The sequence below is a fragment of the Peromyscus eremicus genome, chromosome 10 (genome assembly GCF_949786415.1).
Source record: "Peromyscus eremicus chromosome 10, PerEre_H2_v1, whole genome shotgun sequence".
Taxonomy (NCBI): Eukaryota; Metazoa; Chordata; class Mammalia; order Rodentia; family Cricetidae; genus Peromyscus; species Peromyscus eremicus.
In genome coordinates this window covers 47,690,342-47,713,122 of record NC_081426.1, presented here as the reverse complement: position 1 = coordinate 47,713,122, position 22,781 = coordinate 47,690,342, and the positions used below count along the sequence as shown (strand labels likewise).

Below are 22,781 nucleotides of genomic sequence, written 5' to 3'. Positions count from 1 at the left end.
TGCCAACTATTCACACTTAGTATTTTCTTTTAATGAACCAAAAACAACAAAAAAAAGTTTTGCCATCTCTAAACTCTCAAAAGTGCTTCTAAAACAGACAATAATAATAATAACAATAATAATAATGGAAATAGATCATCCTCAAGTAAAATTCTGATTCATAACAAATATATATTTTAAATAAAAACTATCTTTAAAAGGTTTAGTATTTAAACAAATGCATGTATTTATGAATCAGTGTTATGTAGGGCACATATATAAACAAATTAACAAACAAACAGAATAGACAAATTCAACTCGCAAGCCAGCTTGAATATAGACGCAGCTCAAACGAGGCCACGAGGTCACCAGCTTCTGGCGTCCCCAACCTTACAGGCTGTTCCTCTCAGCCGCTCCCCTGTGACAGTCACTACTGCTTCCTCACTGCACTGCACCACAGAGCCTTACAGCCAGAAGGACAAACGCAGTCACTGTGCTGGCGAATTAAAAGCCTGACTGGATAACAATTGTTCTACACAATCGGAACTGCTGCAGAACTTTCAGGAAAGCAGTAATGGTTGAACAGAAAAAGTCAAAACCAAAAATTACTCAGGTAAGATGACTTGATTGGTCTCAAAAATGAAAACCTTAAGTTTTCAGCTAACCAAAGACTAAACTAATACACCTCTCCATTCTTCAGAGCTTTGGTCTATTGACACCGTAAAAAGTCACAAATATTAGGAAAATGGACCAGGCAAGCAGTAATAAGAATAAAAAATTTTCCAAATAATTTCTAATATAAAAAAGCTGCAAATTGAAAACATCTGTAATTCTGCAGAAAGTCAAAAGTTAAAGCATTCAAATTTTATCTTACCAAAATGTTTTTTCATAAAGTAAAACTCAAAAACATAGCATACAACTAAGCAATGTAATACACACAAAGAGCTTCCTTTGGAAGGACTCACTCACATCCTGGCAAAGAAACATGGTGGCACACATGTATAATCCTAATACTCAGAGGGTAAGGCAGGAGGCCAGCCTGAGCCACACAGCATGCCTCATCTTAAAACAACCAGAAAACATCTTACTTATTTATATGTATATATAACGTGTCTTACATAAACACATATACATATCACGTCTAAGTTTTATAAACAAGCACAGCTTTTGTTAAAGGCAAACAGAATCAGTACCTCATGATATAAACAGAGCAGGGTAACACTACAATAAAAGAACACACTGAAAAGCAAAACAAAAATACTAAAAAAAAAAAAAAAAAAAGGTCTTGGGAATGGCACAAATCCTGAGCTTACGAAGAGTCAAGAGCTGACTATAGCAGAGCTAGCACCCAAAGCCAGGCATCTAAAACCTTCCCTTAGTCTTCCTTTCTTCTGTAGTTTTCCGTCAAAGTTCAGCATTCCATGTATATAACCACTTGCAGCCACAATGCTGTATCTGCCCCTTTTTAATGTGACTCTCTCATTTCAATTTAATGATAAGTAATGGTTTAAAAGCAAAATCCTACAATGAGTTATATATAACAATTGCTGAAATATAACCATGTGCTAGATTATGCAAATTAATCAACTATTCATGCCTCTTGATAAGAATATATAACACATATATAAAGAATATATAGATAAGAATATCTCATATAGTACTCTCAAAGAGCAAAATAAATATTAAAAAGAAACAAGAGTACATTTCCCCCACAGATGTCAAAGTACATCATTCCTAAAAGGGCATGTCAGGAACTAACTTTGCTGAACTCACTTACCTGGAAACTGTGACACTATTGGGGGTGTGTCTTCATCTAAGTCATCGACTCCTCCAGCAATAGGGTAGGGTGGAATGGAGACTCTAGGCATCACCACCCAGCTGTGGTCAGAGTACAGAGAGGAGGTAAGACTGGGGAGCCCAGAGTTGTGAGCTATCTGAAAGCCACAGATCTTCTCAATCTGCTGCCAGCGAAAAAGCCGTTCTCTCAAACACGTCGTCAGCTCAGAGAGCGCTTTCCTGAAAAGTCAATAGATGAATTACTTACTGCATTGAAGTCTTGAATATGATATTGAAATGAAGGCACTGACAGGAAGAGACCATGGAAATTGGTTGATCTCAAGAAGAAATTATCCAGTTTCAGAATTAGTATAAATTATGTCACTATGTAAGCTTCACTGATTAAATACATATTATCTATCTAGTACACGGCTCAACACTGTACTAGACAGACTGGTAAAAGAGCATCTCACTTGGCTTCCAGAATCTTGTGATCTACTTCATCCAGGGAGGAGCTATGTGCAACATGCAGGGTCCCAAAGACTGTGCTTCTCTTCTTTTTAATTTTTTCTGCCTGGAAACCCAAAATGAAAAAGGTAAGGCAAGGTTTAGGAAAATGATTATTTACATACTAGTAAAGTTGATTTTGGTTTTGACTGTATTAATAATCATAAAACCAGTAGAAAATTATTAGCCAAGATACAGACATATTTTCAAAATAAGAAAACAGATGAGAAAGAAAGCATGCTTTCCTAAGTCAAAGACATTTAAAGCTTTGTTCTAGAGAACTGTTTTTCTTATTTCTATAGCTGAGAAGGACCAGAATCTTCTATTAAAACTAATAGAAAAACATGAACCAAATCCTATCACAATGAGGGTTAGTCAACTATGCATTTTTTTCCAGAATTCAGATTAAGGCTTACTCTTATTCCACACAATTTAATAACAGCAAACATGAATTTCTAGTAACTACTAACCTGCATCAGATAGGAGGCAGCAACCTGGAGGAGAAAAGCTCCGTATAAAACGTTTACAATAGTGATAATAATGACAATTTCTCAAGGAGGCTAAGGTCATTTTGAAAGCTGTATATGCACTTCTCTAGAGAGAGTAATTTTACTTTAAATTCAATAATTACAAGATTCAATTTACATGACAAACTCTAATTTTAAAAACAGAACCTTCCAGAAGGTTTTTACTGAAGTTTTTGTATTCCGAGTGATTAATCATGAAATAAGATAATACCTCGTCCTTGGCGATGGCTAGCTGCATCTCAGCATTCTGTCTCTTAATATTGTAGTACTGTACTTCAACTTCATGTGTTAGCTGAAGCCATTTCTGAAGTGCATCAGGAACAGACCAGCTGCTTCTCATTTCAAACTCCTTTTCAGCCTTTTTTAGAGCCATGCGGACCTGCAAGGACAAAAGGAAGAAGACACAAAGAAAGGGAACACTGAAATAAATGTTAACAAAAAGAAAAACCAACTCAATTACGGATTTTACAAAAACCTGTTAAAGCACTAAATCTAAAGGTACTTTTTATATCAAACTAGAGTTGACTTTAACTGCATTCTAAATTTATGGGGCAAAGCTAAGTCACAGACTAGAGAAGGGCACATGGGCCCCTCACATATAAAAAGTTGAAATATTTAGTTTTTGTATTTTATAGTTGTCAAGCTAAGAGAAGTAAGGCACAGAGGCGAAACAAACAAATTGCTGATCACATGTTCCCCACAATACATTTTTTTTCACCGGGGATATGAAGCAATGCCTGAAACATTGGGGACTTTCTAGTTCTCGCTGCCTGATGCCCTGTCTGTTATTTCTCTTGTGTGGTGATATTTTAATTGTGCTGAAATGTGTTTTTATTTGTATGTTAATAAATAAAGTTTGCCTGGAGATCAGAGGTCATTAGCGAGTCAGGAATAGAAGTCAGGTAGTGGTAGCACACGCCCTTAGTCCGATCACAACATGGCAAGCAGATTCTCTGTGGTCAAGGACATAGCCAAGTGTGGTGACCCAAACCTTTAATCCCAGTACCAACCATAGAGACCTGGAGGTCTGTATAGACAGGCAGTGATGAGGAAGTCATGTGGTTGGGTTTAGAGCCAATGAGAAGGCAGAACAGGAAGGCAATAAAAAGACAAGTCACACGGAGAAAGTCTCTCTCGGGGAAGTGAAGCAGCGAGTGGCAAGATAAAGGTAGTCTTGGCTCTTCACTAGTGCTCTGATCTCTTGGTCTTTTAACTCTGTATTTGGCTCTGTGTTTCTTATTAATAAGACTGTTTAGAATTTCATCTACACTCATGCTTCTCTTACTACAGTCTGTTCCACCCTTTCCATCTCACCCACTGCTCCTCATACAGCAAACAGCAGGTAGACACTGAGCATGAGTGTAAATTTCAAGAAAATCACTTCTAGTCAAGAATAGACTTGATTTTCCCTGTGAGAAACTATGTATTGCCTTCCTTGTAGGTATGAAGTATTTCTCCCACATGCCAATTAAGGGGCCATCAAATTAAACAACAACAAAATAAAATGTCTGATGTGTTAAGTGTAATAAAAATGCTAAGAAAAAAATATCTAGAGAAAAGCCTCACTAACAAAGTAGGAACAGAAAATCTGTTCTTAGAATAGCTTACTTAAAATTCTAGACAGGGTACGAACTAGAAGATGTGAGGTGACACACGGTGGGGTTGGTGTGTGTAACTCACAGCCTTCCCACAAAGCCACGGGGGCACTGTGCAGCACAGTGCTTCTGGTGCCCGACCCCTAACTGCAGAGTACTTGCTCTCACAAGCTAACTAAGGTAACTGAAACTCCATTCCTAAACTAAATTGCAGAGGAATGTTTGAACTGAACAAACCCAACTTATTTAAATAAACCTTTCTGTTTGCCAGAATAAACTAAGAAGAGGACTACACAAACTTTTGATAAAGAAATAGAACAGCTGTTGAGCAGTGTGGAAAAAATATTTTAAAACTCCAAAACTAAAAAGAAATCACAACAGGACACACAGTCCATAAATCTAAAAAAAAAAAAAAAAGTGAAAGAGTTGGAACTTGGACTTAAAAAAGGAAGGCTTTTTCAGTAGAAGCGACTTCTCAGGCAACACTCACCTGGCATGATTCACTGTGTAACATATATGGGACAATGTGAATTGAATTAGACAGCGGCTAAGCTCTGTGGCGTCCCTGCTAATCTCTCAGGAAGAAAGAACTTGTGGCCATGCCCTGCAACACATGGCCCTACAAAACACCATAAGCAGAATGCAGCAAACCTTTCCTCTCACAAGACTTTGAAACTAAGAATCCAGTGTAATATAAATGTGCAGGCTACTAAACACTTTATAATCCTAAAGATTTTCCATAAATTTCTCTTAAAATAGTTCAATTATTTTGCACTGAAACTATATATTTTGGGCATAAATTGAGGCTGAGCAACCCTTAAATTAAGTGTTAAATATGTCTCAAACCTGTGAAATTTATGACCATCCCATATTAATGACTATTCAACAGTTATTATTCATGACTTTGTTACTTGATGAAATCTTAACCCTTATTTTGAGTTATACTGTTATCCATGAGGATGGTCAAAGTCAAATTAGCTAGTAGCTTTTACAAATGAATTATATACCTGAAAACTATTTATATAACTCGGGCACATTAAAAATAAAACAGCAACAAGTAGAAACACGTCAGAAATAAACAACCCACACACCTCAAACCTGGCTTCTAGACCTAATTTGACTGTATAAGCCCATGAAGCTTTTGGCAAGATCCACACTTCTGAGGTTCACTGTTTGAGACTTAGACAGGTAACATGAGATTTTTTAGGAGCAAAATCATGATGTGAAAACTATTTTAATCACAAAAAAATATAAAGTGGTAATATTAGTTAGCCAAAAGTCTTCATTTAAGGAAAATAATACCATGAGATCATTTTTGAAGTATCTCCACTAGGAAAAAAGTATGTTTCAAACTATATGGAATTGTAGGGTAACATATGGCTCTACCTACATTAATTTCCCAGTTTAATTACTTCAGTAAATGAAGCACTAAACAGCAGTACAGGAAAGCACAGATTTGGAATAGACCACATCAAATCCTGCCTTGGCTGAAGAACAGTTGTGTTAACACAAGGCAGCAGTTACTCAACCTCCCCACTATAACCTTCTCTTTGCAGCACAGCTCAGGGTTAATACTCAGAGCAAGCAACTGACAGCACAAACAGGCGCTCTATACACCGAATACTCATCAGGTGTTTCTTATCAATATGATCATACTGGGCAGAGTTCTTCCTCAAAGACCTGCTGCTCTCCTTTAAGCCACCTTTAACTCAGGATGACATGAGGATTATGCTTATACTGGCACAACTGGTACATCATATTGTAGTGACCTTCAGGTCTACAGAGGCATGCAAAGCTCCCTGGACCAAAACCAGAGATAGAAAGAGAGGCAGTCTCTTGTCAAACACTATTATTAAGAGAGTTAATGTTCATTCATAGAAAGAGATACATTTTTTTTAGTGGACACTAGTACGCCCATACTTCTGTAAATACTCCCTCATCAAGGACTCTAGAAAGGAACCGAATAAAACTCATGGGGTCATCAAAATAAATAAGTAAAAAGACATGAAAGCAGAAAGACTAGATAGGAAGAAGTGATCAGCAGGAGAGGAACAGAAGAGGGTAACTGGGGAGGGAGGTAACAAAAATATATTATACATGTATGAGAATGCCATAATGAAACTTACTGTTGAGAGTAATTAACATATGCTAATAAAAAGAAAAACTATGATTAGTTCTTTCTTATAGGCAAAGTTAGATAATTAGCTAACAAGCTTTTAGTAGTCCTGAAACAAGTCGGACATCTTGGTGAAATCAGGCCAGGAGTTCTCACAAGAACCTGCAAGGCATACCCAGTTCTTGGACACAGTAGAATTTCAGCAAGGCCTTACTGTTAACTTCTTGACTCTTTCCTATATCCTGTACAGAAAAGGTTTGCCAGGAAGCTGGGCATAACTACAAAATATTCCAAAGAGTCAATTTTAATAGTTTTTAAAGTATATTTTAATAAACTTTATTATACAAAAAACTTGCAAATAAATAAAAACATCACATGCCAAAATTAACCAGACCCAAACTTAATGAACTTAAGTCAAAGGGAAGAGATTTAAAATATTTTTTCAAGAAAGATGTGTAGTCAAGGGGGGGGGGGGGGAGCAAGAGCCAGAGTTCAGTTAGTCAAATTCTCCAAAAGGACATCTTAGAAGAAAACAGTTATGTTCAATGTACACTTGCCCATAGATTCGACTAAAACTTATCACATTATTCTGATCTTTTACTTGACAATCAATTGAGAGGCAGCAGCACATAAATGTAACAAAGAGAGAGGCAGACTACTTAGATTCTTGTCCCTGCTTGGTAATTGACTAATTCTGAACAAGTCTCCCAATCCTCATTTTGCTTCTCAGTTTTTCAGTCACTAAATGGCCAAGTCAGAAAAATGAGATGGCATTAGGGACACAGAGGTTCACAGAATGTATTCTGAAGATGAAAGAAGGGCCACAGAACAAGAAATACAGGCAGCTTCCTGAATGGAAAAAGAAACAGATCTTCCCATACAGGCTCCACTAGAATAAGGCCCTGCAGACATTACAGAGTGATGATGAATCTACATTTATTTATGCCACCAAGCTTGGAGTAATTTGTCTCTGCATGTCTGAGGGTATCTACTGCAGTGAAGAGACACCAAGTCCACAGCAACTCTTATAAAGGAAAACATTTAATGGGACCTAGCTTACAGTTTCAGAGGTTTAGTCCATTATCATCACAGCAGGACATGGTGCTGGAGAAAGAGCTGAGAATTCTACAATTGGATCCACAGGCAACAGAAAGTGAACTGTCTCACTGGGCATAGCTTGAACATAGGAGACCTCAAAGTCCACCCCCACAGTGACATACTTCCTCCAACAATGTCACACCTCCTAATAGTGCCATTCACTATGAGCTTATGGGAGCCAATAACATTCAAACTACCACACTACAGGAACAGGAAATTGACACGCATGTATGCCATGAGATTCTTCTACAATCCTCTCCTCTCCAAAGCATTGTGAAATGTCTGAAAGCCTACTCCATCCTATTTTGAATAGCTGGGTGGAGGAAGCAGACATCAGGAAGGACATCTTTGTAGATAACTTGGAAGATTTTAGATTATGTTCTAAAGCTATCTAACAGGTTTCAAAGGAATGACTAATAGAAATCCTTAACATCTGCAGCCTTTGGGTTTACAGAAGCCCAAAATCAGATGTCCTTTCTCTTACTAGGTGACATTTGAAACTCAAACTTACTGCAGATACTAATAAACACCTCAAGTGAACTCTAGGCATCAAACCTACCACGACGTATGTTGCATGGAAGAAGAAACATGCTGGCAACTTTACCTTTCAGTTACCACTTTGTTATTTTTAAATTATGAACTCATCAATGCTGAAAATATTTTACTAGCTGAGGAACAGTATACAATGAAAATAAATGCAGATACAGAAGATGGGACAAAACAAAAGAAAAAGAAAACACTGGCCCTGCTCCCGAGTAGCAATAGGAACACTTTCTTAAGAGCGATACCTGCGCCGGGTGGTGGTGGCGGCAGCGCATGCCTTTAATCTCAGCACTTGGGAGGCAGAGGCAGGCGGATCTCTGTGAGTTCCAGGCCAGCCTGGGCTACACAGTGAGTTCCAGGAAAGGCACCAAAGCTACACAGAGAAACCGTGTCTCTAAAAACCAAGAAAAAAAAAGAGTGATACCTGCTCCAGCTCCTGCTCTGCATACTGGCGTCTGCTCAGCTCGCACTCTGCACCTTCCCTCAGCTCTCTCAGCCGACAGGCCTCCTCCTTGGCATAGTTGATTTCATCCATCATTTTTCGCTCTAGATTTTGCTTTTCTACAGCAACAGTTCTGTTTTCTTCCTGTGCCTTTTCAAGTCTTAGAGAACAATAAATTTTTAAAAAATCCCTCAAGTATCTAGAATTTCACTTTTATGAAAAACAAACATTGTTTCAAACAACATCATACTTTTTAAAATCAGAATTTAATAGTATTTCTATTAATCTTAAATTAGCATAAATACCCGGCAACCTAATATTTGGCTATTTTTTGTTATTTTGGGTTCAAAAGACAAGAACTGCAGAAAACAGTCTCTGCAAAGATACTGTCCAGAAACTTGTAAATATTCAACTACATTCTACCTTTCCTCTGATCTTCTACACATTTATTCCCAAGTTGTAATTCTCTAAAATACAAAATGAAATGAGCATTTATACCCAATATGAACACTAACCCAAAATAAGTGTTTACATATACCCTCGGGTAACATTTTCACCAGATATATTTGCTTGTGTGACTAACAAGAGTTAAGACTGGTTTTAGTAATTCATTTTGTCTTATTTTGTTTTTCTGAGGCAAGTTCACGTAGCACAAGCTGACCCTGAAGTCACTAGCTATACAGCCAAAGATGACCCTGAAGTGGCCATCCTAGCCCTACCTCCAAGACCCCCAACATGAGCCACCACGCCCAGGCTGAGGGAGATGCTTTAGTTACCTCTCTTGTAAGTCCATGAGACTTTGCTCTGCAGTTTGTAGACTCTCTAGGTCTTTCATCATTTTTGCAACATGTTCCTTTGATGTCTTATTTTGTGTATAAGCAAACCAACACCCCCCAACACCAATTACTATGGAAATTGTGAGAATAAAATCCTTCATCCAGTTATGAGGTGGGCCTGTGGGGGGGAAAAGCAGACAGTTAATTTTTGAATGCAATATAATGTAAATGTACAGAAAAGCAGATATCCAAAGCAAACAAAACTAAACATCTCCTTCCCCCAGATACAAATTCTAGCCTAATAAAATCAAAAGTCTCTTCCAACAGTCAGTATGCTTATTTTTCCAACAATCAGTATGCTAACTAATATACGGGACCTGCAGAAAGGCAGAGAAAAACACAAATGGCCATGTCAGGCCTCATTTCCAATGCCGTGCTACTGAGAGAAGCCCCGGCAGAGGAAAGAGGGCCATGACTTGCTTCTATTTTCCTCAGTCAGGCCAGGTCACTAACAATTAGACACAAACTGGATAACCAGTCACTCACCAAAAGGCACTTTCCCAAGTATGTATATACAACAAACTGTGCTCATCAGCGGACCATGACATTGGGGGACATGCTAGCCACCAAACAGACACGACAGTATTTTGTTAACCCACAGGGAAGTGTGGGGGAAGTTGCTGCTTGTGCCTCAAGAGTTGAGGCCAGGAATACCCCAGCACCCTACAACTGACAAGAAGCCTCTTCCCCCATACCCTCTACTAGTAACAAACACTATCCACTACTCCACCATGTACACAGCTGAGAAGGCCTGGGTGTACACAGCTAGCTATAATGTGGGTCAAATGGCCATCTGTTTGAGATACAGGAGTTAGGAGGAGGGAAAGTACAGGAACCTTCTTCCCTAGCCTACCGTGGTATGATGCCAATGCAGCACTGCAATATAAGGCAAAAGGCACCAGGGCTACTGTCTTCAGGAATATAAAACAGAAAACTTCTACTCAAGTATCATTTCAACCTAGCCCTGACTGTCAATATACACCAACTTTCCAGGGACCAATTAGAAGAGATATACATGATTTCTAATAAAATACAATGTTGTGTTTTAATGCTCCAAGGAAATATAATTTAGAGTGGTAAACTGCCTGTCCTGGTTAGTTTTATGTCATCTTGACACAAGCTTAAGTCATCTGAGAGGAGGGAACCTTAACTGAGAAAATGCCTCCATAAGATCGAGCTGTATGCAAGTCTGTAGGGCATTTTCTTAATTAGTGTTTGATGTAGGAGGTCCTAGTCCACTGTGGGTGGGGTCATCACTGGGCTGGTGATCCTGTGTTCTATAAGAAAGCAGGATGAACAAGCCATGAAGAGCAAGCCAGTAAGCAGCACTCCTCCATGGCCTGATTATCAGCTCCTGGCTCCTGGTTCCTACCCTGCTTGAGTTCCTGTCCTGACTTCCTTCAGTGATGAACAGTGATGTGGAAGTGTAAGCTGAATAAACCCTTTCCTCCCCAAGTTGCTTTGGTCATAGTGTTTCATCACAGCAATAGAAACCTTAACTAAGACATTAGCTAAACACTTAGTGCTCCTGTCACAGGACATTCTGCACGCTTCCTGTGGATGAATTCTACGGAAATCTGAAGTGGCTAACAAGTCCAGGATATATTCGTGTTTGTCTCTATGCTAGAGAGTCTCAGTGTTCCATATTTACAGAGCACACACCCTCACCTGCCATGCAAAACATGCACTGCAGGCAGCTACAGTCTCAAAGGGGATTGCTTAGATTTCTGCTTCTAACCGAGAGGTTCAGCTCAGGCTTCATTTCAACCAGAAGCCCTATTCTCTGACTCTGTCTGAAATATAATCTCCAGGAATAACAATATGCAGATTCATCAGTCCCAAATTCCAAAGCACTACGCACTAGAGAGTTGAGTAAAAACTCCTTTAACATGTATCTTTTCATTCGACCACATTAGTTTTTGTATGAAATCTAGCTTGGGCATTACACTGTGGTACTTGTTCAGTCAAATGGTAATTCTACAACAAACATATTTAAAAGGTAAATACATCATTAATTTCTGAGCTGGTTTGCTTATTAAAATGCATGTTTAACAATACTTTTTGAAAACAATTTGATAATACCATATTCTCTAGATAGGAAGCACCTTGTTCCCAGATAGATACAGGAAGCATTTCCAACCAACGGCAGGTAGACAAAATTCTCTACCTCTAATTCCTGTTTCCACTAATCAGCTCATGGGGAAAAAACAACACTTCACAGAAAACAATCACCTAGTGGATTCAGACAAGGAATTAGGACAAGGAGCAGAGTTCAGGGATCCTAGGCATTTTCAGCAGAGCTCCACTTCCTCTCTTATAATGCCCATCACAAAGGAATTCAGACTGCTTTACCAACTGCTCACTTAGCTCCAGCCAAAACAGAATCATGATCAAAGTCAAGTGATCGGTGAACCACTCTCTTCAGCCTTCAACAGAAGAGCCCACCTCAATCAGTATCACAGATACACTCCAGAATCCAGGGAGAATAACATTAGTTTCCTAATCTATATTCTGTAAAAGCCATATTCCCTGTATTAATTTTGACATTCCTTTTAGGATTCTGAAACAATAAAACAGAATTCTTCTAAAATATATACTGTTCAAACACTTCCTCCAAAAGCTTTCAGAAATTTTATATTAAATAAACATAATAAACTTCTCTTCTGGGGAAAAAAGTATTCCTGTTCAGGTTAAAAATGTTTAATAAAAATATGACATAACACATTCCTTTTCAAACCAATCAAATAACAGTGTCCACTTTGTGTTCCTTCTATAGATTTGAGGGATCTTTACTTCTGATCTATATCTTAAAAGTTCTTTTCCTGGTGGCTAGTGACACTGTTAGGACTTACTACTGGTGCCATCAAAACAGTTAAACTGCCATGGTTCTTAAAGATGAACATCCAGCTGAATTAACATCAACAGTCACAATAACCCAACATTTTAAATCTAGAAATCTGAATTATCACCTAGCCAGTTTCATAGCTTTTTACATTAGTAACTACTTTTGGAAATTCACATTTTTGTGGCAGAGAAGCTCATCCTATAAGCCGTATTTCCTTCATGGTTAGCAAGTGGCTCTCTTCTTGGTGGTCTGCTCCTCTCCAGTCTCTGTTTTCTTCAACAACATGGGGGTGGGCAGACTGCACTACTGAATCACACTGAATGAAAGAGATACTAACGTGTCAGAGGCCCAAACAAAACCACATCGAGTGCTTTGAGTTGAAGTTTCTGTCTGTGACTCCGGTCGCTGATTTTCAACTGGGAAATCATAAATGAAGTTTCATGAACTGCTATCCTGTACATAGAAAAAAAAAGTTCATATGTAATAGACAAAGTATTTCTACTATATAAATTTCAGTACATAAGCAATATATTTACTACTTCACATAGTGGTGATCACTGTTGAGAACTCATCTGTATTAAAACACACTACTTCAGAAACCCTTTCATAACACTTAGCCACTGAAAGCCTTCCTTGGGCTAATAACTGTCTTGCTATATTGATGAGCTGCTGTTTTCTAAAGTGACTTTCTATTATAACTTGCTCTAACTGAGAAATTTATAAAACTGAAAGTATTTTATAATAATCAAAAAATGTCAGCATTTTCACAAAGAAAAATAAAATAGTTACAGGACTTACTAAACATTTTAGCAGATGTTAAAAACAGTTCTCACTTTAGGAGCTTTTAGTTAGCAGTGGCTGAAAATGCTCTTACCACACTCTTGGTGTTTAACTGCTTAAAACGAACAAAGCATGCTAAAAACCTAAGTGGAAGGTAAAAAGCCTTCTTGGGTAGGTTGAAGGGTGGAGGGATTCATGTAATATACAGTTCTTGAGTGAGTTAGGAGGTAGAGGCAAGAGAATACTCAGAATACTTGGGGGCCAGCTAACCTGGTATGTGCAAACACTAGTAACAAGAGGCCCTGTCTCAAGAAGGTGGAAGATACAGATCACCAGCTGAGGTTGTCCTCTAATTTCCACATATGCTGCTGGGTCATCTACATGGACCCACACTCATGCCACCAACATACATACATACTATATATGCATGCACAAAGAATAAAACTATAATAAGAAAACAGATACAATTGTTAAAACAGATACATTTATAGTATTTCCTTTATACCATCAGGCCCAGAATTATCATGTAGGTTCAGAATTGAAAAGTGGCATCACCTAAAACATACTTCTCAATGCATGGAAAAGCCCTCAGGGTAACTACTGACCTGGGAAGTGTTGTTCCCTTCACATTATTATCCCTAAAATTCTTCTCATATTGCGGGAGTTCAACAAATTCTATCAACCACTGCAGGGTATCCTCAAGGGTCCAATTATGAACTGCAAGACAGAAAAGAAGGTATATTTTAAAGCACACCATTCTCAGAATTAAAACCCTGTACACAGCTATAGAATTTCAGCAGAAGCAAACATGGGAGATTAAGTTTTCAATTAAGTTCAAATACTAAATTAGTATTAAAATAGTATCTAGCACTCTATAGTAAACTAAAATAATGAGACTCACACTTGCTTTTCCTAAGGACATAGGATCTAAAACAGAAGAAACACATAAAAACAACTAAGACAACTAGTAGCAAAACTAATTCTAAAATAAGCATTAATACAGAGTTTTTAAAGGATGAAATAATCCATGTCCCTGGGTGTAGATAACTTACCGAATATAGATTTGACTGACACTTCCCCTAGCCCATCAATGCACATAACACTGTGAAATACCCTTGGAGAACCAGGTCCAGCCTAAGCATCACAAGTAAGGTAGTGAACAAGATGAGGGGAATGTCTGTCCCTGTGGAAGCTAAGTGCCTCGGGCAAGGATTCAGGTGGGGCAACTTAGAAATGAAGAAAAGACGGGGGGAAAGTTTAAATCATGTGAGTCATTAAGGAAAATGGGGAAGGGGAAAATCTCACACAGAGAAGATAGGAAAATAAGCCAAGCCCTCTGAGGTGACTATATCAACTAACAAAACCTAAAATAAAAACCCATAGAATTCTGAAGATCTGAGAGAAAAATTCAGAATTCTGAAGGTCTGAGATAAAAACACCCCAACCAGAGAGGAATGCCAACATTCAAGTCTTCAAGAATGGATAATCCTTCTGGTTTTGGGTGGGTTGTTTTGTTTGTTTGTTTGGTTGGTTGGTTGGTTGGTTGGTTGGTTTTGTTTTTGAGAAATAGGCAGAAGTTAGAGGGAAACCCTATTAGGAAAGACCGGATTCGAACACAGGTGAACTAAGCTCAGAACCTTGCTCTGCACTACTTTGAAAGTAACAACTAACAGCGAAGCTACAAAGAGGAGAGAACCCTGAGCATCAAGCCAGGGGCTTTGTCTGCTCGCAGTGTGCAATGGGCTATGATGAGTTTCTCCAAGGGAAGCTGTGAGTGGGTCTGAGAAAAGGAGTTGCGTAGTGTCCACATGTAATGTGAGGTTTTGGGCAAACAGTGTTTCTAGACTGCACAAGAGGGCGAACAGGGCTGCAGACGACAAGGAAGCACTGAACGCAGGACTGTGAATCCACTGCTGCACACATGGATCTAGGAAAAGAGCATTCTAACAAAGCACAGAAAATTCTGAATTCACATTTGCATGCAATGTTTTCACAGTCTGCCTTTTTCAATATGTGATCTTTAAAGAGAAAAGCTTGAACAAATCATAATTAACTAATAAAAACTTTATTTTAAAACTGTACTGCTAAGTGGCAATTTTATACTGAGACAAAGCTGTTTCTCATGTTCTCTTTTTGATAGCGCTGTCATAATGCCTGTATATGGGCCTGAGGCTGCTGGATCCATGGAGCCAAACAAACGAGGCTACCAGCCAGGAGCCTGGACGCCTCCCGCTGAATCTAATCCAGTCAGAGTAGGCTTTTTACACGAAGGCTTCTTCCTTCTGGGATGACTGCATGGAGAAGTGCCCCATCTGACTGCCAAGAACCCACAGCACAGCTGCACTGCACACACCCACACAAACTCTAAGCCAGGGAAACAGGAGAGGATTCTCTCTGGCTTTTCATTTTTCAACAGCAAAAGACTCGATCTAAGCAATCCAGCACATCAAATAGTGCCCCAGTTCCAAGGAGGCCAGATTCAGAGGAAGAAAATCAAATAAAAAGGGGATGAAACTGCCCAGTCCTAATACTACTTCACCTCAGTAGACAGTTGTGGTGGTTCTAAAGTAGCTTTGTTTGTATACAGACGTTTCCTTTTCCTTTTGAATGTATCTTTAAAACAACACAACATAAGACAGTTACTGGAGGGAGAAAACTCACTTTCCACTTGCTATCTGGGTTCCTTAAGATGCCTTGCAAATACCTTTTCTTTTCTTCTCATGACCAGGACTTGGGTTTTGTATTAGCATCCTCTGCTCCAAAGACTGCCTGTCTTTCAGTCCTCAGGACAACTCATTCTTACCCATTTTATCTTATCATCTCCTGTATTTCATTTAGCCTTCCTTTCTTAGCTAAAACTTCAACTCTTCATAAATCATTCTGAATTTCTTTTCCCCCACAGAATTTAATTAATTAATTATCTATACGAAAGGGAATTCTTTCAATATCTGCTTATTCCTCTAAAGGATGAGTAAGTTCCTTGCTGACCACTCTATGCTAAGCATTCATGCACAAATTATTTGTTGGGGGCTACATAAAAATGAAGTAGATCAGATTTAAAGAGTAAGTACTATAAAATCTATTCATGTTTCAATGAGGAAATTAACAAAGGCTTGTTTGCATAAGAAATCCTCAATGTCAAAGAGCTATCTGAGGCTACCCCATCCCTTTTGCCCACCTGTAACTGAGCTATCTAAGGCTACCCCATTCCTTCTGCACACCTGTAACTGAGCTATCTGAGGCTACCCCATCCCTTCTGCTCACCTGTAACTGAGCTATCTGAGGCTACCCCATCCCTTCCTCCCACCGGTAACTGAGCTTCTTCATGCTGCACAGCTGAGCCGCACCTACACCAGAGGGCAGGCAGGGAAGGACACACATTTTTTAAAATGTACTTAGCAAATAAGTTTGGAATTGTTAACAAAGTATTTTTGCTCAAAATTGTGGCAAGCGCTATAGGTTGTTTCGGTGGTTTTTACAACTAGTTCCAACACTAATCAAGAGAACTGTGGGATGGGAAGAGACTTCTGTCAGCTGCACAGTTCAGCCAGTCACAGTGCCATCACTGTGGGCTCTTTAACGTGGCTTCAGTTTTAAATAAGCAGACTAATGACAGGGCTAAGCCATCTTTAAAATGCTGTCTTTATGACTCCATTATAACAAGAGAGGGCCGCTGTCTGAAGCACGGCAAACTAAACAGTCAACGGAGAACACCTCATTACAGAATGGCGACAGGGAAACCCAATTCTAAAAGTGGACACCAACAAAAACTGTTGCTAACATTCACTATTTACTACACACCAAATTTATGAATGGTATTTCACACGGACATGGCAGCAACTCTGAAGTGAGCACTTTTACTCCCATGCTGAGCCTACACTTTTCTCAAGGTAACTAAAACTCTTAATTAGGTATAACAAATCAGTATATGGCCACAGGAGGCTGCAGACCAAGCTGTTTGGAGAACTGCTGACCACTGTGCTGCAGCTCCCCCTATGACCCTCACGATGGGCAGCTTTTTAATGTGCTGTGTCCCTGTGTCCCTGACACTCTTCCACTCCAAACAGCTTTCCTTTCTTCCCTTTGCCTGCCTTGTCCTTACTCTTGACTCACGAGGACCGCCTTCCTGCAGACATTCTGCCTACCGCCCATTTCAACACTACAACCACCCTCCTTTCTGCTCTTTCAGCGTCTGTACACCATCAACCATGAGCTAACCACACACGGAACTGTCCTCAACCAACTTGCTCCCTGGATGAGGAGTCTAAGACAACAGGAACTTACTCTTTAAAAACAACAGCAGCAGCAAAAGTGGTTTGCATTAACTTTGGTGTGTGTGGACACATGTGCAAGTAAGTGTGCATGTGTGTGTTTTAGGTGTGGAGGTAAAGAACAATTTTCAAGAGTCAGTTATCTCCTACCAATGGGTTTCAGGAATCAAACTCAGACTTGGCAGCAATTCCCTTTATCTGCTGAGCCAACTTGTCAGCCCAGGAATGTGTTCTTTTATTAAAATGCCATTCCTTTAATTAAGGGATTTTTGTTTTAATATGCACCTACACATCCATTTTCATTTGTACCTATAACTACAGTGAAATGTAGCTGTTATCTCTAAATTCTATAAAGAGACACCTGGCCAAATGATCACACATATGGTCACAACTGTCGTAGAATATTATTTTAACTATGTAAAGAAGTGTTACATTTGTTTATGCCACAGAATATTACTTTAAGTGTGTAAAGCTATGCTACTTTTGTTTATGCTACTTTTGTTTAATGATGTAAAGACGTGCTGCGTTTGTTTCACCTTGCCTGCCTATGGCACCTGATTGGCCTAATAAAGAGCTGAATGGCGAATAACTAGGCAGAGAAAGGATAGGTGGGGCTAGGAGGCAGAGAGAATAAATAGGAAGAGAAATCTAGGCTCAAAAAAAGAAGAACAAGAGAAGGAGGAGAGGACAAGAGAAATGCCTGGGGCCAGAAGCCAGAGAGACGCCAGGCAGACATAGAGAAGCACTGAAAGTAAGATATACAGAAGTAAGAAAGCTAATACGCCCCGAGGCAAAAGGTAGAGAGAAACACGCTAACTTAAAAGAGCTAGCCCGAAACATGCCTAAGCTAGGCCAAGAATTCAAAACTAAAAAGTCTCTGTGTCCTGACTTGAGAGCTGGTTGGTAACCTAAAAGAAAAAGCCTGGCATAATTAACACTTGAGATACTTTTTCTTAGAAACTCAATACTAATAGCAAACAAGTGTAGAATGTGATCAACAAGGAATCTACTACAAGTAGTTGCCTCAGTGGACTTGTGGATGTCCAGAGAATGTCAGGTATATATGGGGGCTACTGAAGTTGGAGGCAGTAATATAAAAGCTCAGGAGAGTTATGTGAATTTTTCATAATAGAAGCTATGCCTGTACATGAGAAGAAACACTCTTAACAACCTGAAAATAATATTTCAAAGAGCCAGTAGACTTTCTTGACTTTTTCTTTTCTTTTCTTTTTTTTTTTTTTTTTTTTGGTGTGTGTGTGTGTGTGAGAGGGGGTTGGGGGGAGAACAGTGTTTCTGTCCTGGAACTTGCTATGAAGACCAGACTCACAGAGTATGCCTCTGCCTCTTGAGTGCTGGGATTAAAGGCCTGCAACACCACACTTGGTGAGGGCTCTGAAGGCAAGAGTGGTAGGAAAATGGCTGGTGAGCAGAAGCAGAACTTCAGGAAAGGTGGAACTCTGATATAAGGTGTAGAAGGGCAGACATCTGGAAATTAAAAACAAGTCTTTTTTGCTAACAGAACAATTTCTGTAGTTCCTCAGTTTGAAAAAATAAAATAAAAAACTGTGTTGCGGCCGGGCGGTGGTGGTGCACGCCTTTAATCCCAGCACTCGGGAGGCAGAGCCAGGCGGATCTCTGTGAGTTCGAGGCCAGCCTGGGCTACCAAGTGAGTTCCAGGAGAGGCGCAAAGCTACACAGAGAAACCCTGTCTCGAAAAACCAAAAAAAAAAAAACTGTGTTGCTTCCGTCCCCTCCTACTCTCTACTTGCCAGTCCTACCATAATGGAGCTATTTTGGAACAGCACATGAAAAAGATGAAAACTAGGCCTATGAAGCAAAAGCTTTTTGAAAGCAGTAGGGTTCAAGAAATGAGAATTAAGAGATAGGAAGGGGGTGGATACATTCATCAACAGAGGCCACTATAGCCCCGACTGAAATAGCCCTCTAAGAAAGACATGAACAATGCATAGGGACACAACCAGGCTTACAGCTAGGTTAGAACTGGATGAAATGCTCTAGCTGGCAGAGACCTCTGTCCCTGAATTCCTATGGTACTTCCTGCTTCTACAGAATGTACAGCATATGAGCTGTCTTATTTTGCTAACTCCCTGCTAACATCACATGCCATACTATGTTATGAGCTTCCATACTACACGAGATACTATTATACTCCAACATAAAATTACCATTTAAGTTCAATGAGTGTGTAACATTCTTCCTTTAAAAGGAACCAGTTTTCATTTGAATTGTCTACTTGTGACCCAGGAGTTATAATAAAAGTAAACACTACTACCCTCAGACTATTTCATCTCAAAGCAGCCTGGGAGAATCCTTTGTTCTAGAAAAGATCCCTGAAACCTTGAACATAATAGAGGCACCAATTTATAATTGTCAGTTGAAAGAAGTATAAGAAGAGGGTTTTGTGCTTTTGGTCCATTCCCTGGCTTAAGTACACCTGATATACAAATCAGTGTGGTGTGAAATCAAAAGTTTAAAAGAATAAACTATGCAAATTACTTGTTCCTTTCATCCATAAAAGGCAATCTTATAAAGCCAATGCAGTCAGTACCCTTAGCCACACTTCCATAAATTACATTAAATTACAGGCCTAAAAAAAAAGTTTACTGAATATAAATTTTAAATTAAAATTTTAGTTAATGCAGTTCTCCAAATCTTAAAGATGTTCATAGAATCACCCAAATACTAATAAAAAAAATACCCTCTAATCATAAAGCAGTTCTGTGTTTAAAGATATGTTGATAGTTGACTATGCTAAAAGATTCCCATGGCTTAATTCATAAAATTCAATAATACTATGAAGTAATATTATAGTATATATATATCAAAATTATACAGATACTATATCCAGATGTAGTATTATAACTTTGGTTTATAGATCAGGAAGCTGTAGATCAGAGAGTTTAACAATCCCCAAATTCATACTCCAAATAGATAGTGTATATGGAACCAAATTTACTATAGGTTTCAAAGCTCAAACTACTGAGCATCATATTCTTCCTCCTTCTTCATTTTGAGAAAAATCTCAAAGTAGAGCCAAGTTCGGGGTTGGCTGAAGCAGAGCTTGACCAGAACAGATGCATAATTCTGCATTTAATTTTTCCTAGCTCTTAGCTGCTGCTGCAGCATAACCTTACAGTTACACATGATTTGTGCTCTCGGTGTTAAGAAGCAACTGGCAGAAGAGTTATTTCAGACAGATTCACTTCTACTGACATTATATAGAACAATGGATCAGTGCTATGAAGCTAAATACACTTTTTCAATTATATCATGAAAACAACCTTATAAAATACCAAAAGGTTCGTAAGGGCACCAGGGAAGAGAAATCACAAAAGGAATAATATTTAATGTTGCCTAGTATAAAATGTTCTGTGCTCTATGTTTTGACATTTCTATAAAAGTCCAAAGACATGATGGCTTGAAAAATGTCTGAAACATTAGCATGTTTACAAAAATATTCTAAAAGGATGTACTTATACAGAAGTTATCCCAATTCAATTTCAAATGGAGACTTTCAAGTTAGAAAGCCTCAAAAGTTTTCTTTACAGAGAGCCATTATGGGGTTAGGGAGAAATCTGGTGCCAGTGAAACTCCCAGGAAACCACAAGGATGACCCCAGCTAAGACTTCAAGCAATATTGCAAAGGTGCCTGAACTGGCCTTCCCCTGTAATCAGATCGGTAACTACCCTAATTGTCATCATAGAACCTTTATCCAGTACCTGATGGAAGCAGATGCAGAGACCCACCGCCAAGCACTAGGCAGAGCTCCTGGAGTCCAGCTGAAGAGAGGGTAGAGGGATTTTATGAGCAAAGGGCCCACAAGATCATGAGGGGAAAACCCATAGATAGCTGACCTGAGCTTGTGGTAGCTCACAGACTCTGGATGGACAGCTAGGGAGCCAGCATGAGACCGACCTAGGTCCTTTGCATCTGGGTGGCAGTTGTGTAGCTTGGTCTTCTGTGGGGGCACCAGCGGTGGGACTAGGACCTGTCCCTGAAGCATGAGCCAGCTCTTTGGAACCTATTCCCTATGGTGGGATGCCTTGTTCAGCCTTGATGCAGGGGGGAAGAGCTTGGTCCTGCCACAACTTGATATGCCATGCCTTGTGGGTTTCCAAGGGAGACCTTACCCCATCTGAATGGAGACAGAGGAGGAGTGGGGGGTGGGGGGAGGGAACAGGAGGAGATAGGAAAAACTGGGGTTGGTATGTAAAATAAAATAAAGAAAAAAAAACTTTAAAAAAAAAGAGTTCTGTTCACACTGACAGACATAACTTCTCACAGGAAACTTTAATTACCCTAAACTGTAAAAAGGCGGGGCTCTGTAATGAGATTTTAATTAAACATGATCTAAACATGAGAGAAAGCAACTTCTCCCGAAGGGTGGAAGAAGCTGCAGACCTAGTCCATCTTTCATCAGTTGGCTTCACGGAGTATGTACAGTAGTCACTTGTGAGTGACACTCCTAACAGCCAGCTGCCCAGACAAGGTTTCTCCTTAGAACGGGGCCAGAATGTGAATTCTTAGCTGCACATCAATCAGCAGGACATGTCTCTGACATGGATTAAATCCCTGAATCATGCTATATTTGGACACCTAAAGCCATGCCCTGTACTTGGGAAGTTCAGATATTAGTGGTTGTGTTAATACTTTTAATCATGTATTCCCTGCCTTGCATCATGTAAGAAATGTGTAGAACTTTTTAGAACACAAAATGACCATTAAACTATCAGGATATTCTGTTCTCAACAGTAATTCCAGCTATACAGGGCTTTGTAACCTTTTCCTACTATCAACGGATATCTTACAATTATTTAAACTACGTATATTACCAGTGGTTACTCAGAGTTCAGTTCCCTGCACCCGTATCACATGACTAACAACTGCCAGTCACTCCACTTATGGGAATCTGCTGCCCTCTTCTGTACTCCATAGGCACTGACATGATACAGCTTTCTAATTTTTTTTAAGACTATTTCATATCAAATGAAATAATCTCTTTAAAGATGGGCATTGTTTCCTTTACCTGGATATTCTCAACATGTCAACAATTGGGAAGTACTTAATAAATGAGGATTTGTAGGTACATGGATGCAAGACAAAGGATTCTATTAAACAAACAAGACAAACAGGCAGAATTCAACCTTGACTGATTTGTTTCAGTGGCATTTCTAGATAAAGCTACAAATTTCTTCTAAAATGTGGTTTTCTGTCATGAAGTGATGAACACGCTATTTTCTAAAAAACATATTAAGCAAAAAATTTGTTTTTTAAGTAATAATAGCTTTAGAAATGTTTGCTTTCATTTTCTGTTGCTTTCTTTTTTCTTTGAATCTTAAAAAAAAAAAAAAGGCTTCTTTGTGAAAACACAATGGCAGACGATGCTGGTGTAACTAGAGGGCCCAGAGGACCTGGGGGCCCAGGATTAGGAGGCCAAGGAGGCT

The 22,781-nt window shown here is 39.2% G+C and overlaps 1 protein-coding gene across 3 annotated transcripts in view; it reads right to left on the bottom strand.

Annotated features, from left to right (window-relative positions):
* Stim2 (stromal interaction molecule 2) overlaps positions 1-22,781 on the bottom strand; it is a 133,646-nt gene that overhangs the window by 9,193 nt on the left and 101,672 nt on the right. Inside the window, exons 4-10 of one of the 3 annotated variants that reach the window (XM_059275879.1) lie at positions 13,650-13,761; positions 12,602-12,717; positions 9,360-9,537; positions 8,566-8,743; positions 3,001-3,168; positions 2,229-2,329; positions 1,757-1,995 (exon numbers count right to left, since the gene is read on the bottom strand). In XM_059275879.1, the coding sequence (XP_059131862.1) occupies positions 1,757-1,995; positions 2,229-2,329; positions 3,001-3,168; positions 8,566-8,743; positions 9,360-9,537; positions 12,602-12,717; positions 13,650-13,761 (1,092 nt within the window). Of the gene's footprint in view, positions 1-1,756; positions 1,996-2,228; positions 2,330-2,702; positions 2,757-3,000; positions 3,169-8,565; positions 8,744-9,359; positions 9,538-12,601; positions 12,726-13,649; positions 13,762-22,781 lie in introns of those variants that run through there. The other 2 variants (XM_059275880.1, XM_059275881.1) reach the window with 2 other exon arrangements.